Below are 18,642 nucleotides of genomic sequence, written 5' to 3'. Positions count from 1 at the left end.
AAAAACTATTTATCATTCTTGCCCTGTAGTAGTGTTCCTACAAGACAACTTTTGGAAAGGAGTCAGATTTTACTTTGAATATTGCCCTTGAGGAAAAGATAACTCGATAGTTATCAAGCTTGTTAATGCTTTCTGTTATCTGGGGAAACTGGCAGGTATGATATCTACCCTGTGCTGGATTTAGAAACAAAACTGGAGTTCAGAAGAAGGTTGCGGTATGAGATACAGCAGACACATAAGATTATAAAGGGCCATCAGGCTAATCCTAGCACATATCAGTAGGAGGAGAAATGAAGTAAAAACGAAGTATATTTCATAAGGTGATCCTTTAGAAATATGAAGAAGTTTAATTTGAAAATAAAATTTGAAAAATTTTGTTATGTAGAATAGTTATCATTAGCAAAGAACTACTTTTGAAATTTGTATTAAACCCATGCAGGATATCTGACCCCAAATGCCTTTCTGGGCAAAATGGTACAAGAAGAATGCATAGTTTGTGTCATGCTAACCACATTGGTGGCTACCTGGTACCGTGGAAAGAGTAAAGGAGTTGGGTCACAGGCTGTGGATTGGAATCTTGGCTCTGCCTTGGGCAAAGCACTCTACCTGCTTTCCTCATCTGTGACATTGTGGGAGTTGGACTCGGTCACCTCTAAGGTCCTTTCTAGCTGTTAATTTAACTCTGTGATCCTGTAATATTGCTAGGAAGTTTCCATGTTCATTATTTGAAATAAAATGTGGATATTACGATCTGCTCAGAGGGTTATTTTAACACTTTCAGTTCAACAAACATTTAGTAAACACCTGCTTGTGTGCACGGCACCTACTAGGCATTGTGAATACACAGACAAAAATAATAATAGCTAGCATTTCTGTAACACTTTAAAGCTTGCTAAGCAAAATAAAATATTACAGTATAAATACAAATATTCCATTTGATCCTCAATATCCCTGGGAGGTAGGTGCTATATTATCTCTGTTTTTACAGATGAGGAAACTCAGGCTAATAGAGGTTAAGTAACTTGCTGAGGGTCACACAGCTGGTAAGTGTCTGAGGCTGGACTTGAACTCAGATCTTCCTGGCTCCAGGCCCAGTGTCCTTTTCTATTGTACCACCAGCTGAAACAGTTCCAGCCCTTAAACTTAGACTTTTACATTTTACTGGGGTTTGGGGGAGAGGGTGGGAAAGATATAACATGTCCACAGATAAATATACACAAAGTAGTTTGAAGAGAGAAAGAACATTACTTGGTTGAAGAGATCAAAGAAAGCTTCCTTGGAGAAAGTGATAATGATTGTGAGATGCAGCGATGTAGAATGTAATCCACCCAGGCATGGGATGTGCTTTGTGCTGATCAATGCACAGAGACAGGAGATGAAATGCTGGGTTTGGAGAGTGGAGCCTAGGTGGGCTAGAGCAGAGAGAAAGACTAGGAAAAAAAGGGTTTGAAACCAGATTATGGAGAACCTTTATCCCTAGATAAGGAATTTGTATTTTAACCTAGAGAGAAGAGGGAGAAAATGGTCAGACGTGCCCTAGGAAGATTTTGTGTGTGTGTGTGTGTGTGTGTGTGTGTGTGTGTGTGTTAGCTGCATGGAGAATGGTTTGAAGAGGCAAGCAGCCAGAATCAAGAACACCAAGGCTGTTATAACACAGGGTGTGCCTAAAGTCTGGACACATAGACAAAAATGCATATTTTCAAGAAATGAAATGAATGAAATTTTCAACAACATTTCATTTAATTGGAATATTAATAACATCTTCATTATGATTTCCATCATTTGTGATACAAAGGTTGATGCACTTTGCAAGATTCATGTTAACTTGATGCAGTAACTCCACATTTCCTATGTGTCCAGACTTTAGGAACACCCTGTAGTACACACATTATAAACTTACTTTTGTTCCCAGTTTCTAAAAAATGAGTGTTAAGCCACATAGTGTGATGGATAGTCAGGAAAACGTTGGTTCAAGTCCATCAGAGGCATATATGCTACCTTGTTGACCATGGGTAGGTCACTCAGCCCCAGGCAGCTTTCTAAGACTAAGGTACAAATGAGTTGTGCTGATCTGTGTTTTGTGGGGGACATTTCCTCACTGGGAATTTACAACACTAATCATAGGTCTAGACCTAAACATAACAATAATAATCTATATACAGACAGAGGAAATAAGGGTCCAAGCTAGGATGGTGACCATATGAATAGATATCAGGAGACTGATAGAAGAAATGTCATGAAATTAGAATCAGACCTGGCAACTGCTTAAAAATTAGCCGATTAATAGATTTTCTGAATTCAATGAAAATGTCCTCCCAGTCAGAAAGAATGAACAAGTAACATTACTTCTGATGAAAATGTTGTATGTTTACTAAATATTATGTATTTTATTCTTGACAAGTTTTTGTATAAAGTCTTAAATTGTTTTGTTTTCTCTTTCAGTGGATTTGTACGATAAACAATATCTCCAAGCAGATATATTTAAGTGAAAATCCAGAGGTAATATTGTGATAGCAAAATCTAGGTTTTTTGTAAATTGAATCCTAATTTCTTGAATTCTTGAATAATGTAACTTCTTGAATAACATTTTTTAATTTCACTTTGACATTATAAGAACAATATATCACATCTATACTCAGTCCCTATTTTTTCAACCCCATTAAACATGATATAGACCCATAGAGGTGGGGAACCTGTGGCCTCGAGGCCACATGTTCCCTCCAGGTCCTCAAGTGCTGCCCTTTGAATCCAAACTTCACAGAACAAATTCCCTTAATAAAAGGACTTGGACTCAGTCAAAAGGCCACACCCAATCACCTAAAAGGCCACATGTGGCCTTAAGTCTGCAGGTTCCCTACTCCTGGAGGGAAACACTGAAATCAACCAATAAAGATTTATTGAGGACCTATTTTGTGCTTGATATAGTATTAGGCACAATTTGAAAGAATCAAATACAGAAGGATTTGTAAAAAGAAGTAATTATTACATGTCTACTGAATGTACTTTGGTATCCAAATAATGGGAATTTAGTCCTGATAAATAGAGAAGCAGGTTGGCACAGTGAATAGAGAGCTGGCCTTGAAGCCAGAAAGATCTGGATTCAAATCTTGCTTCTAATACTAGCTGTGTGAATTGTAGAGGCAACACCAGCCCTTATGAGTAGAAGGACTCCTCTATCAGTGAAATCCTAGATCCAATCCCTCCCTTATCCATAGCAGAAAATAGAAAATCATTAAGTTATCAATCACCAAAGCAGGATTTTAAGGATATGGGTCCCGGGGCATGGGCAGCAGTAAAGTGGACAAGGCCAAGATCAGGAGTTGGTCTGTCCTCATTTGGTGTAGGTAACAATCCAGCCTGCAAACAATAGATTGCAATGAAAGTATCAGCTAATGCAGAAAAAACAAGTCTATTGCTACCAGGTGTCCTCTGGACAAAGCTAAGATCAGAGATCAAAAACATCATGCTTTTTTAAATGTTCAATTTAATTTTTAAAAACTTTGTTCTGAACAAATAAAACTGGCATTTTCTTATACATAATAGGACAGAAAAAACTGCAAGTCTCTAATATATACAGCTTATTTTTCTTTTTAAAAATAAAAGTTCAACCCATAGTTTATCTTTGCTTCCTCCTGGCCTTCCATTCTTTTCTCTGCCCTTTTTAAAAAGATGCCTCAATGGCCCTCTTTTCCTTTTGCCCTATCCCTATTTTCCCTCACCCTTCCACCTGCCTTTGGGAAAAAGAAAAGAAAAACAAATACGTATGGTCCAAAGAGGTCAAGCTAGACCAGTTTGTTGAGATCCAGCAGGCAGCTTGGTATTAAGAGATTCAGACTGAGGAGGACAGAGGTAGAAGCATAGTGTAAGTGTACAGTAGGGACCAAGATTCAATACTGAAACTGGGTGTGAAGAAAACAGTGCAGGGAGACTGTGTAAGAGCCATACAAGCAAGGTCATATGGCAGTATACCTCTGGCATGGGTATTGATCCTCTGTATACCAAGAGATGACACAACAGGTGAATCCTGACTCAGGATTGCAGCACAGGCAGGACTCAGTCCTCTTGGGAAGTCTCACTTCTTTTACTCTGGCATTGATGTTTAAAATTAATTAGAAGGGGGAAAGGGAACCCAGTTACAGTCATTGAGGTATGAGGTGGAGGTGCAGACCTGGACCAGCTGGAGTGGTAGTTGCCGGAATAAAAAGGGAAAAGTGAATCTGGGCAACATTTCAAAGAAAGAATTCAGAGTGGCAGCTGAACCAGCTAAAAACGGGTAAGTTGTATGTAATCCTAAAACAAGCTTAGGATAGACAGCTTGGGCAGACAAAAGGGGAGCCCTTGCCAGCAGCTGGGAATTTAGAATGGGGAAGTGATTTGATTAAGATTTTGCATTTAATTATGGAATTGAGTTTGGTGTGAAAGAAGAGCATGCTGTTGGAGAAATCTGTTAGAAAGTCAGCAGTGAGTGAGGAAAAACGAGCAGTTTAAATATTAAAACTTCCCTGTTTTTGTAATTTTTGTTGTTGAAACCCTAGAAAATCATTGATAATCCCTAAACAAACCTTTTGCTTGATCTTTCAATCTAGTTTTTTCCTTTTTTATTGAAAGCAAAAATCAAAATACAAATTAGGGTATGTTTGTGTCTGAGGGGAAATGTGGGAAATATGTTTTAGATGTTCATAAATTAAAATTATGGTCCTTTCCCCACAAATTTTTTAAAGTCTACTAATATGGTCACGTATTTGTAACATTTTTAGTAAGTTTATAATAACTATCTAAAATATCCACTGGCTAAGTAATTTCTGCTTGTTGGCCACGTCTTTAAAAGTTGTATTTGGAAGAATGCGCTTATATTTCTTATGAGCCATGCCATTTATAAATAAAATTAACATACGACTTTAGTAATGCTAATTGACAGGTTTTTTTAAAATATGTGGACTTTTTCTATCTAAAATTAGCTTTTCAGTTATTATTATTGTACGTAAGCATAAGACCTGGCACATAGCTGAAGCTCAATAGGTGTACAGCAAATGCTCACTGAGGAAAATACCATGAAAAAGAAAGAAATGCCATCTACCTGCATGCCAACATTTAATGTGGCATCTGAAAATACCTTGTAAATGTCAATACTTGGGATGTGTAAAAAAGTGGGTGCCATACATGTACATGTGTATGTGTGTGTGTATTTGTATGTTACGTATGCATGTACATATGTGTTTAGACATACACACACACACATATTTGTATTTAATTATAGCCTTCTCTAGGGAGGAGTGAGGAGGTGAATCCTATCTAATGATTGTAAGGATTGGTGAGGAGGAAGAAAAAAAATTAAAAGTGTATAGCAGAGAACAGAAGAAAACTTGAAGGCACAGAAAAGCAGGGTAGCTTTGAAAACAAATTACATAATTTTTCAAAAAATAACAGTTAACAGTCTGAAATGGAAATTCATGGTTTTATGTTGAATCCTCTTTTTGTGTTCTGCTCTCTATTTAAATTCAAAATGAATAAAAAATTTAAAAAAAAATTTTAAATTGGTACCTAAACTCAAAAGTTTTAAAATACTGTTATTTCATGTGTTAGTGAAAACTAAGTAGTTTAATGAAGAAGGACATCTGAATTGATGATGTTTCAGAAGTGCTGTTAGAGCTAGAGTGTCTGGAGGTATTCCATAGGTTCATGTTTTATTGCAGCTTCAAAAGAATCTAACTTGGTAGGATGTATATAACTTTTAATTCAAAATATTGCTTAGTGGCTTTTGATTCATTTACTTTTCTGAAGGTCTTTTTCTAAAAATTAATACAGGAAATTGCTGCAAGAGTAAATCAGTCTGCTCTAGAAGCAGTCACCCCATCACCGTCTTTCCAGCAGAGACATGAGAGCTTGCGGCCAAACCCGTAAGTTACAGTACTACTTATTTAAAGGCCTTTGTGAAATACTTACAGTGATCCAAATTATATACTTTGATCTTAGCAGTGCTGTGTACACTAATAATGGAAACAATTCTCTCAGGCAATATTAAAATTATATTTTAATGGTGTGTGAATTTATAATTAATCTGCTAAAGTCAAAATTTTAAAAAACAACAGAGCCTTCCATGGCAGGTCACTTATCCTGATTTCTCCAGTGTTTATTTTATAGTTCTGGATCAATTAATACATCTTTTAGAATTCCAAGAAGCCATGATTTGATATGTTTAAAAATCAGGGTTTTTGTGTTTTTATAGTTTTGTTTTCTCTCATCCAATCTTTTTGCTTTTTTACATAAATTTTGTTGAACTTTCCCTTAAACCAGTATTCAAATATGTGCACAGGAACAAAAGAAAAGGACAATTGTAGAATTGTTAATGGTTGTGTGTGTGCCAAGTTTATTTACCAGTTTTAAACTCTAGCCGAGAAGATACATATATGTACATAAATACACATACATAATACATGTATGTATACATGCAGATAGATTTAGTACAAGAGTGTCCATGTAAGACCTTGTTTATGAAACTATTATCTAATTTATTTAGCATAGATTTGTTACTGTTGTCTGTATGTGTATACAGGGTATCCCAAAAGTCTTAGTACTAGCTAACATTTATAAAGCTCATTAAAATTTGCAAAGCACTTTAAAAAAAAAATTAAGAACCCTTGTATCAGTGGGACCATTGGGTCAAAGGACATGCCCATTCTTGTAGCTTAGTTTAATTTTATGTTACTTTCCAAAGTCAAACAATTTGACAGCTCTTTTAGCAGTGTAATAAAGGTCTTGCTTTTTATCACAGCCTCACCCCAGCACTGAATTGTCATCTTTTATCTTGACCAATTTCATGAGTGCCATTTGAGATGTCAGAGTTGTTGCAATTTGCATTTGTATGATTATTAAAGATTTTTATGTGGTTTTTGATGTGTATATATCCACTTTTTAAAAATATTAAGTATAGTTTCCAAAAAGCTAAAATTGAATATTTTCTTGCTTTTCTCTCTTTTTAGACAAACTCGACCACCCACAGCTCGAACTAGTAGTTCAGGGTCTCTCGGATCTGAGTCAACAACTTTGGCAACCCTTTCCCTGGATTCGCTCGTTGCCCCAGACACTCCTATACAGTTTGATATAATTTCTCCTGTTAGTGAAGATCAGCCTGGCCAGGCTAAAAATTCTGGGCAGGGAGGCAAGTAGGTGAAACAACATTAAAACTCTTTGCTTTGCTCTCCTTGTTTTTATAATTTAGCTTAACCATTGGAAATTGACTTACTCAGTATCATCTATCATTAATGTGACTTGCAGCTGGTCTCTTCATGTTTCTGAAATATAGCATAATGAAAATCTGCTTGAATTCACCTTATTTGTTGACTTGGATTTGGAATACATGGCTTTTACCCAAGTACTCAGCCATCCAGAGTTAATTGCTGAAATAAATTTAGCCATTTGATGTAATAGGTCAGGTGTATTCAAGAGATGCATTTCATGTAATGTTAATGCCAGGATTATTTTAAAACCACTTAGACATTCCAAAATTTGGCTCTCTCCATCTGTTTGTTTCCAAAATTTGTTTAAAATTTTAGTTCTTCCATTTTTCTTACCGTGAGTGGAACAAAAATTGAGTAATTTTGGAAAAAGAGGAAAACATTTTTTCTCTTCCCTTTGTACGTCTTCATGCTTTCATTTCCATTGTATTTTTTTCATCTGCCTTGAGAAACAGTCTGAAAGTTTAGATCTTTCCTACATTTAGATTAATGATAGGCATAGAGATAAAGAAATATCTGTAGTATAGAGCTATTCTGGATAGCTCTATCTGGAGCTAAATGAATACGCTGACTAATTACTATTGAGCTAAATTAGTGCACTGAGCAAACTTATTGTAGCTCTCGTTACAGTACTTCACTGGTACAGAGATTCTTCCTGTAACTGTAGCGCTGGTCACATAGCTTCTCCTGAAACCTAACAACGATATTTAAGAAAAGCCTGATACAGTACAGTTAGCCTATGAGGCAAATGGACAGCTAGCTTATAAGATCAGGAAGCATTCTTATTATTAGTTTAGTCTTGGCTTCTCAAGTTTGTACAAAAATCTAAACTTTTAGAGAGTTATATTTTTAATATATATGTTTATACTCTGCCCCTTCATTCTCCCTGAGCCTTGAAAAATCGTAATAGCTAGCATTTATATAAAATTTACAAAGCACTTTACAGATACCTTATTTTATCCTCACAATAGCCTTATGAGGTAAATGCTATTATCATCCCCATTTTATAGTTGAGAAGGCTGAGGCAGGCAGAGGTTAAATGGTCGCACGGGTAGTAAGTGTCTGGAGTCAGGTCTTCCTGACTCCAAGTTCAGGGTTCTGTCCATTGTCTCATCTAGCTACTACGGAAAGGGCTTCTCTTTCTGGGGACTAAGGAAGGAAGGGTATCCTGGGGATAGAGGTTTTTAGCTGGACCCTGCCCAACCTTCCATTCCTGTTCCTTACTGCCCTTAGTTTGTCTGAGGTAAACACCATCAAGGTCAAGGAGAGGACTCAGCTTGGGCACTGTTCTTTCACCCACCCAGAACTGAGTTCCGGCTACTCTTGGAAGGAGCATTGAGATCCCAACTCCTTGTCCCTCCCCTCTCCCTAATCCCCTTCTAAACCTCCAGGAGGCAGAGCCATCTTGTAGTACGTTTCCTTCTGGGTCTTCAGTACAGCTGTTTTTTCGACACATCTCCCTACCAAAGAACTATGAATGTGTCCATGTGTGTCTCTTCTACCCACCTACCTAGCCATCTCTGGGTGTCCTTATTCTGTCTCTGGGATACTGTTTGGGGCTTATTTTGTTTTCAAAGAACGCTTTCCCCCTCTTCTCACCTCCTATACAAGATATAATTTATCTCTTTCTATAAACATGACTACTAGTTTCAATCTTGTCTGATTCCTAATTTAAAAAAAAAAAAGCAGCAGCCCTCCAAAGGAGAGCAGAAGGGGTGAGAAGAAAGGGCTTTTCAGAAATCATTTCTCCAAGTGCCTGATGGTAACTGTGTCCTTTAAAAAATGTTTTTCCAGACGTACCAATCCATTTGGAGAATCTGGAGGAAGACCAAAGCCTGAAACTGAAGGTAAAAAAAATCTTCCATATCCTTAGTGATGCTTCCAGTCAGTAAAATATGAGAGTGACTTATCATTTAGTTAATATTCATCAGCCACTCATTGTTTCAGCTCTGAAGACCAATTTTCATAACCTCCGTCATTGTAAGAGAGTTTGTCATTCAGTCTGAGGGTATGCGCATCTTTGTCCCAGAGGTGAATCTGAATCTGGTCCATAAGATCTCGCATTGCTATAGCCCTTTAAAATGGGCTGGAGAGTATTTTACACTCAGTCGGTCCCCACACCAACCCTGTGTGGTGGGTATATGGGGATGTTTATGCCCATTTAACATTTGAAGAAGCCGAGGCTCAAAGAAGTTATCAATTGCCCATGGTCACATAAGAAGTGCCTGTGTCGAATCCTGTTCTTGACTGCCCAGTCCAGCCCTCTGTCCCCTGGTCAGCCCCTATCTTATACCATGTTCTAAATGATTTCCCACATTCTCTCAGTCTATAGCTAAGCCCAGTTTGTGAGGCCTATGAAGTTTGCACCCCAAGAATCCACCATTTCTCTTCCCTTGGCCAGGTTCCCAAAGGGTCCTTTAATCAGCTGAAGTCTCCTAATCTGACAGTTGTTATCCCACTTCTTATTCTGGAGTTACAACTGATATTTCAACTTATATACCAGAAATGTCTTTTATTCAAACTTCAAACCTCCTGGAGCAGTACAGTGCAGTATGAAGACCTGGCCTTAGAATCCTGAAGACCTGACTTCCAGGTCCCGCCTCTGATACACTGATTGGTTGTGTGACCCTGCACAAATCTCTTTACCGTTCTGCCCTAGGCCTTTACATCCATCCCTGGGTCTATGTGGTGATTTAGAAAAAAAAATTAACATGTTTTATTATATTTTTGTTAGGCGTTTCTTAATTCTATTTTAATCTGATTAGGCTCCTGGGGATTTTTGAGGGCTACAAGAGGACCTCAGGTTTGACACACTACTCTAGGCAATTCTCTTAAAACTTTAATTTGTAGAAAAGGTGCCCACCTGCAGGAGTCAAGGGAAGTTTCCTATACCAGTGAATTCATAGATACAAGCCCTGTTCCTGCCCTGGTCCCCTTTAACCCTCCCCACCCCCCAGTTTTTCTGTTGTTTTTTTTTTTTCTGGTTTACCTCAATAATGTATACATTGCTTTTCCTAGTATATTCAGAAATGATCTCTTGTAATATGATCACTGGATCATGTAAAATTAGATACTTTTTAATGAATTTTAAAATATGCCTTTTTCTGCTTTAGATTCCATCCTTCATCAGTTGTTTATTGTCAGATTCCTTGGCTCTATGGAGGTAAAATCAGATGATAGCCCAGATGTCGTTTATGAAACAATGCGCCAAATCTTGGCAGCCCGGGCAATCCATAACATTTTCCGGATGACAGAATCACACTTATTAGTTACTTGTGACTGTTTAAAGTAAGTAATCATTTTTGTCTAACTTTTTTTTAGTCTAAATGTACTATTATCTCCTGATACTATTTTTATTATTAATTTTAGGTTAATTGATCCACAAACTCAAGTTACAAGGCTGAGAGTAAGTTATATAAATTTTTTTAGCTATGTGCATATATATGTGTACACGAATTCATTTATAGTCTGTTTTGTATTCGAGTACATTGGTCATCCTGATGGTTCTGACATGTGCTCATGGGACTAAGATTCTTCAGATATGTCAAGTGATTATTGAGCGCCCCATATAACTTAGAACAAAACCTAAGCAATTGGCAACTGTTTCTCATTACTTGAAACTTTGGCTGACATGATTAGTTCATCTACTGATTTAGTTAACATACAGCACACTAAGGAGCCTGGAAATAGAAACTAGAGTGTTAGGCTGAGGGTGAGGATGCATAAAATGGGAAGATCTGCAAGCCCACATTATTTTCTTAGTTAATATTTGAAAATTAGTTTTTTTATTATTTAATTTGACTTGAGTAGTTAAGGAACCTTAGCTCTAGGAAGTGAAGGACTTGCCAAGTCACACAGGGCGTTAGCGCCAGGGACAGAAGCAGGTGCTTGGGTCTCCAGAGGCAGGACCCCACAGTCTTCTTCTGCTCAGCCTTGTCCATTAAGTATAATGACATTTGCTATTGACAGAAGCATGGGTTAATACTATGTTAAAATGAATAATTACTAGAATAGAAACTAAAGATGTTTTGGTGGTGTTTTTTTTTTTTTAAGAATGTTGCTTTGAGATTCTTACTGTTTACTCTTGATTCCCTATGTGTTTGTGTGAGACAGTTCCCCTTGCCCAATGTGGTCCTGTATGCTACGCATCAGGAAAGTAAACGTCTCTTTGGATTTGTGCTTCGAACATCAGGAGGCAGAGTCGAGAGTCATCCAACTTCAGTCTGCTACATATTTGAATCAAACAATGAAGGAGAAAAGGTACTTTGCATTTTAACATCTGTTCCTATATGTATATATATGAGAAACATATAACAGTTTTTAGTAAAGCCCCTAAAGAAAGCTCTAGTATTACCCATTCCTCTGCCTAAGGAAGGTGGGGGCTGAGACTGCCGTATTTTGCACAGTGGGTCAGCCATGTCAGGGGATCAGCACAAGGCATTGTGCAGTTTGTGGTCGGTAAGTGTGTGAATGATCCATTCCCTGTGGCTTTGTTGGTTGTTGTCCTTTGTAATCAAAGAAGACCAAAATGACATCAGTACGTGGGGATCAATGTACAGTGTGTCCCACTGTGGCTGATCAGACCAGTGCAAGCTCAGATATGAGCCTTTGGAATGGAGATGTCTCCAAGTGGTACCCACCTCTCATCAGATGTAAATGAGACCCAGGGCATAGGTGTTCTCACACCATTGGAAATGCCTTCAGTATGGAAGAAGTAGTAGTCTTGGACATTTACTTTGCTCTTGAAATCTCAAGTGTCTTTTCATTAAACCTAAGAAAGCATGAAGGAGGGATCTAAAGGTAGGAGCCAGCAGGCTCTTAAAAACAAACCAGGCGTAGACTGCAAGGGATGGAGTTCTTGAGTCAGTTGATTTATTAGGCAACTTATTTTGTTCTGTGTTGGTGAATCTAGTTTTGCCAGAGGGATGTGGGGAATGTTTAAATAATTTCTTCAGACTTATTTCCTCAAAGTGAAAATGCTTTTAACTTTTTTTTGCTTTGTTCAAACCATTTTTTTTTTCATTTTAGATTTGTGATTCTGTTGGACTTGCAAAACAGATCGCTTTGCATTCTGAATTGGTAAGACTTCAAAACATAGCTTTATTAAATTTGCATATTAACTTTGTATACTGCCAAAAGTCTGCCATTTCTGTGAAAATTAGGGTCAGCGATTACTAAACAAGCAGCAAACCTGACTCACTGTCCTTAGAGGATTAGTTGAAGGGCTACAGAGTCTAGAGAAATCACGAAGCTCTGTCACATTCAAGAGGGCTTGGGAGTAATGGGTAGAAATTGCACAAAGGCAGATTTCTGGTTTATTATAAAGAAAATCTTCCTAACAGATATTCAGAAGCGAAAAGGGCTATTTCAGGAAGCCACTAGAGGTCTTCAGGCCGAGGACCAGGCAACCATTTGTCCAAGGTGTTGTAGAGGAGATTATTTGGGTACAGCTTCAACTAAATTCTTTTGAGGCGGTGTGGGGAGGAAGGAAAGGCCATGGAATTAGGAGAGGACTCCTTTGGGGTCAGAAGATCTGAGTTTGAATTCTGACTGGGCCCATGACTCACCAACTATGCAGCCCCAAGTATTTCATAACCTCCATGGGCCTCAGGTTCTTTCTGGGTTTTTTGTTTTTTCATTTTTAATATCTTATTTTTCCCCGGTCACATGTAAAAACAATTTCTAAAATTCATATTTTTTTAAGTTTTGAGATCCAAGTCCCTATTCCTCCCTCACTCCCTTCTCCCCTCCCTGAAACAGCAAGCAATTTGTTATAGGTTATAGGTGTGCAATCATGTAAAACATTTCCATGTTAGTCATTTTGTGGAGGAAAAAAATCAAACAAAAATAAAGAAAGAAAATGAAAAATACTATGCTTTGTTCTATATTCAGACAACATAAATTCTTTCTCTGGAGACAGATAGCATTTTTCATCATGAGTCCTTTGAGATTGTCTTAGATCATTCTTTTACTGAGAATAGCTAAGTCATTCACAATTGTTTATCGTACAGTATTGCCATCGCTGCGTACAGTGTTCTGCTGGTCCTGCTCACATCACTCTGCATCTATTCATAAGTCTTTCCAGGTTTTTCTGAAAGCTTCATGTTTGTTATTTCTGATAGCACAATAATATTCCATCACAATCATATACCACAACTCGTTCAGCCATTCCCCAATTGATAGGCATCCCCTCAGTTTCCATTTCTTAGCCATTACAAAAACAGATGCTTATTATAAATATTTTTGTGTGAATAGATTCTTTTCCCTCTCCTCCCCCCCCCTTTTTTTATCTCTTTGGGATACGGAGCTGGATCAAAGGGTATGCACAGTTTTATAGCCCTTTGGGCATAGTTCCAAATTGCTCTCCATAATGGTTAGATCAGCTCACGACTCCACAAACAGTGCATTAGTGTCCCAGTTTTTCCACATCCCCTCCAACATTTATCATTTTCCTTTTTTGTCATATTAACCAATCTGATAGATGTAAGACGATACTCAAGAGTTGTTTTAATTTACATTTCTCTAATCAATTTAGAGTATTTTTTCATATAACTATAGATAGCTTTGATTTCTTTAAAATTGCCTGTTTGTATCCTTTGACCATTTATCACTTGGGCAATGAATGACTTGTATTCTTATAAATTTGACTCAGTTCTCTATGTATTTTAGAAATGAAGCCTTTATCAGAGACAATTTGCTGTAAAAAAATTTTCCCAGTTTTCTGCTTTCCTTCTCATTTTGGTTGCATTGGTTTTGTTTGTGCAAAAGCTTTTTATGCATTCAAAATTATGAATTTTACATTTTTTTAATGCCCTCTATATCTTGTTTGGTTCTAAATTCTTCCCTTAGCCATAGATTTGACAGGTAAACTATTCTATGGTCTCCTAATTTGCTTGTGGTATCACCTTTTATATCTAAATCATGTACCCATTTTGACCTTATCTTAGTATATGGTGTGAGGTGTTGGTGTAATACCTAGTTTCTGCCATGCTGTTCTGCCAGTAGTTTTTGTCAAATAATGAGGTTTTGTCCCCAGAGCTTGGATCTTTGGGTTTATCAAACACTAAATTGCTGTGGTTATTTACTACAATGTATTGTGTGCGTCCTCTATTCCACTCATCCCCAACTCTGTTTCTTAGCCAGTTCGAGACTGTTTTGATGATTACCACTTTATGCCAGTTTGAGATCTGGCATAGCTAGGCCACTTTTCACATTTTTTTATTGATTCCTTTGATATTCTTCCTTTTTTTTAACTTGTTTCTTGGCACCTACAAATTTATTTGTCTGGAAATTTTAAAAAAGATGAGAAATGAGCTTATATTTGTGTTAAGCAAATACATTGAGACTTTCCAAAATTAAAAATACAAATTTCTTAGACAACCTCCCATTTCCCATAGGCAGCTCTGCTTCATATGACTTCTCTTGACTTTTCCTTCTTTTTATACTTTATTTAATATATTTAATTTTCAGCAGTGATTTTCACAAGAGTTTGAATTGCGAATTTTCTCTCCATTTCTACCCTCCCACCCACTCCAAGATGGCGTATATTCTGGTTGCCCCGTTCCTCAGTCAGTCCTCCCTTCTGTGACCCCACTCCCCTCCCATCCTCTTTTCTCTTCCTTTCTTGTAGGGCAAGATAAATTTCTACGCCCTATTGCCCGTGTATCTTCTTTCCTAGTTGCATGCAAAAACTTTTCTTTGTTTTTGAACATCTGTTTTTAAAACTTTGAGTTCCAAATTCTCTCCCCTCTTCCCTCCCCACCCACCCTCCCTAAGAAGGCAAGCAATTCAGCATAGGCCACATGCGTATCATTACGTAAAACCCTTCCACAATACTCATGTTGTGAAAGACTAACTATATTTGGCTCCTTCCTAACCTATCCCCCTTTATTGAATTTTCTCCCTTGACCATGTCCCTTTTCTAAAGCGTTTGTTTTTGATTACCTCCTCCCCCTATCTGCCCTCCCTTCTATCATCCCCACCTTTTTTATCTTCTTCCTCCTTCTTTCCTGTGGGGTAAGATACCCAATTGAGTGTGTATGGTATTCCCTCCTCAGGTCAAATCCCATGAGAGCAAGACTCATTCATTCCCCCTCATCTGCCCCTTCTTCCCTTCCTACAGAACTGCTTTTTCTTGCCACTTTTATGCGAGATAATTTACCCCATTTGCTCTCTCCCTTTCTCCCTCTTTCAATATATTCTTCTCTCATCCCTTAATTTGATTTTTTTTTTAGATATCATCCCTTCATATTCAACTCACCCTGTGCCCTATGTACATATGTATGTATGTGTGTGTGTGTATATATATATACATACATACACACACACACACACACACACACATACATATATATGTATATTCCCTTCAGCTACCCTAATACTGAGGTTTCATGAATCATACACATCCTCTTTCCAAGTAAGAATGTAAACAAAACAGTTCAACTTTAGTAAGTCCCTTGTGATTTCTCTTTCTTGTTTACCTTTTCATGCTTCTCTTGATTCTTGTGTTTGAAAGTCAAATTTTCTGTTTAGCTCTGGTCTTTTCACTGAGAAAGCTTGAAAGTCCTCTATTTTATTGAAAGTCCATATTTTGCCTTGGAGCATGATACTCAGTTTTGCTGGGTAGGTGATTCTTGGTTTTAATGCTAGCTCCAGTGACCTCCAGAATATCATATTCCAAGCCCTTCGATCCCTTAATGTAGAAGCTGCCAGATCTTGTGTTATTCTGATTGTGTTTCCACAATATTCAAATTGTTTGTTTCTGGCTGCTTACAGTATTTTCTCCTTGATCTGGAAGCTCTGGAATTTGGTGACAATGTTCCTAGGAGATTTCTTTTTGGGATCTTTTTGAGTAGGTGATCTGTGGATTCTTTCAATTTCTATTTTACCCTCTGGCTCTAGAATATCAGGGCAGTTCTCCTTGATAATTTCTTGAAAGATGATATCTAGGCTTTTTTGATCATGGCTTTCAGGTAGTCCAGTCATTTTTAAATTATCTCTCCTGGATCTATTTTACAGGTCAGTGGTTTTTCCAATGAGATATTTCACATTGTCTTCCACTTTTTCATTCCTTCGATTCTGTTTTATAATATCTTGATTTCTCATAAAATCACTAGCTTCCACTTGCTCAAATCTAATTTTTAAGGTAGTATTTTCTTCAGTGGTCTTTTTGGACCTCCTTTTCCATTTGGCTAATTCTGCCTTTCGAGGCATTCTTCTCCTCATTGGCTTTCTGGAGCTCTTTTGCCGTTTGAGTTAGTCTATTTTTTAAGGTGTTGTTTTCTTCAGTATTTTTTTCCAAATTTTTTTGGTTCTTCTTTAGCAAGTCATTGACTTGTTTTTCATGGTTTTCTCACATCATTTTCATTTCTCGTCCCAATTTTTCCTCTACTTCTCTAACTTGCTTTTCCAAATCCTTTTTGAGCTCTTCCATGACCTGAGACCAGTTCATGTTTTTCTTGGAGGCTTTTGATGTAGGCTCTTTGACTTTGTTGACTTCTTCTGGCTGTATGTTTTGGTCTTCTTTGTCACCAAAGAAAGATTCCAAAGTCTGAGACTGAATCTGGGTGAGTTTCCACTGCCTGGTCATGTTCCCAGCCAACTTACTTGACCCTTGAGATTTTCGTCGGGGTATGACTGCTTGTAGAGTAAAGAGTACTTTGTTCCAAGCTTAAGGCGATGCGCTGTTGTTTTCAGAGCTATTTCTATACAGCCAGCTCTGCCACACCAGCACTCCTCCTTCCCCAAGAACTGCTAACCTGGAATGGACTCAGATGTAAGCTGGCTCTGCACTGCTGCTCTGATCCACCACTTAATTCCTCTCACCAGGTGGGCCTGGGGCCAGAAGCAACTGCAGCTTTAGTTCTGTAGCTGCACCACCCTGCTGCCCCCCGGGGCGGTGGCCCAACCGCAAACTCCTTCCATTCTGTCCCCCGCAGCTTTTCCCACTAACTTCTGTTGTCTTTGGTGTTTGTGGGTTGAGAAGTCTGGTAACTACCACAGCTCACTGATTCAGGGCGCTAGGGCCTGTTCCGCCCAGCTCCTGGTCTGGTTGGTCCTGCTGCCGCCCACGCTGGGCTCCACTCCCTGCTCTGTGTGCAACAGACCTCACCCAGTGACCGTCCAGGCTGTCCTGGGCTGGATCCCTGCTTCCCTCTGCTATTTTGTGGGTTCTGCGGTTATAGAATTTGTTCAGAGCCATTTTTTATAGGTTTTTGGAGGGACCTGGCAGGGAGCTTATCTCCATCACCATCTTGGCTCCGCGCCCCCTGTGAACTTCGATTCCTTTGATATTCTTGACCTTATGAATTTTGACCAGATGAATTTTGTTATTATCTTGTCAAGCTTTATAAGATAACTTTTGATAGTTTGATATGGCGCTGCATAAGTAAACTAATTTAGGTGGAATTGTCATTTTATTATATTGGCTCGGCCTACCCATGAGCAATTAATATTTTTCATTTGTTTAGATCTAAGTTTATTTGTGTGAGAAGAGTTTTGTAATTGTGTTAATATAGTTCCTGGGTTTGTCTTGGCAGGTAAACTCCCAAGTATTTTATGTTGTCTACGATTATTTTAAATGGAATTCTTCCTTCTATCTCTACTTTGTTGTGAACATACAGAAATGCTGATGATATATGTGGGTTTGCTTTTTATCCTACCAAAGTTGTTAATTATTTCAACTAGTTTTTTAGTTGAATCTCGAGGATTCTCTAAGTATACATACCATGATATGATCTGCAAAGAGTAACAGTTTTGATTCCTCATTGCCTAGTCTAATTACTTCAGTTTCTTTTTCTTTTCTTCCTACTGCCAGTGGCTTTCAGGGATGGGAGAAATCACTTACTGTAGCTTCTCATTAAATTTCTTGATCATTGTTCAGTCTGGTGCAGACTTCAGAGTTTTTCTGGAGTAGGAATTTAGAAACCAGACAGTCTGCCTTCCTCCCATGGAGGCATTTTATTACTACAGTTATGTTTTTCTGAAATAAAATATTTTGAAGTTATACGTTAATGTAATAATGAAGTAAAAAAATAACCCATTACATGACTGTTTTAATGTAAAAAAGATTAAAATGTGCTGTTTATTAAGGTTTGATCCCAAGTAAGAATTCATTTCTAGAATAGATTAAGACCATTTATAGGTACATTTATTTTGTACAAATGAACTTACCTTTTCCTCTTCAGGATCGCAGAGCATCAGAGAAACAAAAAGAAATAGAGAGAGTAAAAGAGAAACAACAGAAGGAACTGAATAAGCAGAAACAAATCGAAAAGGTATCATTTTTTTCTAAAATCTTGTTACTTTAGAGTCGAACTGTAACTTGAGCTACTTTATTGCTTCGTAATTGCTTTCCAAAATATCCCCTAAATTTGAGTGACCTGGCAAGTGATGAGCCTGATGTCGG

General features: G+C 37.8%; 1 protein-coding gene across 1 annotated transcript in view; it reads left to right on the top strand.

Moving 5' to 3' along the window:
• APPL1 (adaptor protein, phosphotyrosine interacting with PH domain and leucine zipper 1) overlaps positions 1–18,642 on the top strand; it is a 51,078-nt gene that overhangs the window by 27,516 nt on the left and 4,920 nt on the right. The window contains exons 13-21 of the mRNA XM_036737590.1: positions 2,443–2,499; positions 5,806–5,897; positions 6,981–7,163; positions 9,030–9,082; positions 10,349–10,523; positions 10,605–10,641; positions 11,349–11,495; positions 12,264–12,314; positions 18,422–18,511. Coding sequence (XP_036593485.1) covers positions 2,443–2,499; positions 5,806–5,897; positions 6,981–7,163; positions 9,030–9,082; positions 10,349–10,523; positions 10,605–10,641; positions 11,349–11,495; positions 12,264–12,314; positions 18,422–18,511 — 885 coding nt within the window. The remainder of the gene's footprint in view (positions 1–2,442; positions 2,500–5,805; positions 5,898–6,980; positions 7,164–9,029; positions 9,083–10,348; positions 10,524–10,604; positions 10,642–11,348; positions 11,496–12,263; positions 12,315–18,421; positions 18,512–18,642) is intronic.

This window comes from Trichosurus vulpecula, chromosome 9 (genome assembly GCF_011100635.1).
Source record: "Trichosurus vulpecula isolate mTriVul1 chromosome 9, mTriVul1.pri, whole genome shotgun sequence".
Lineage (NCBI taxonomy): Eukaryota > Metazoa > Chordata > Mammalia > Diprotodontia > Phalangeridae > Trichosurus > Trichosurus vulpecula.
The sequence above is the reverse complement of the archived record's forward strand: the minus strand, read 5'-3'. Positions and strand labels throughout refer to the sequence as shown.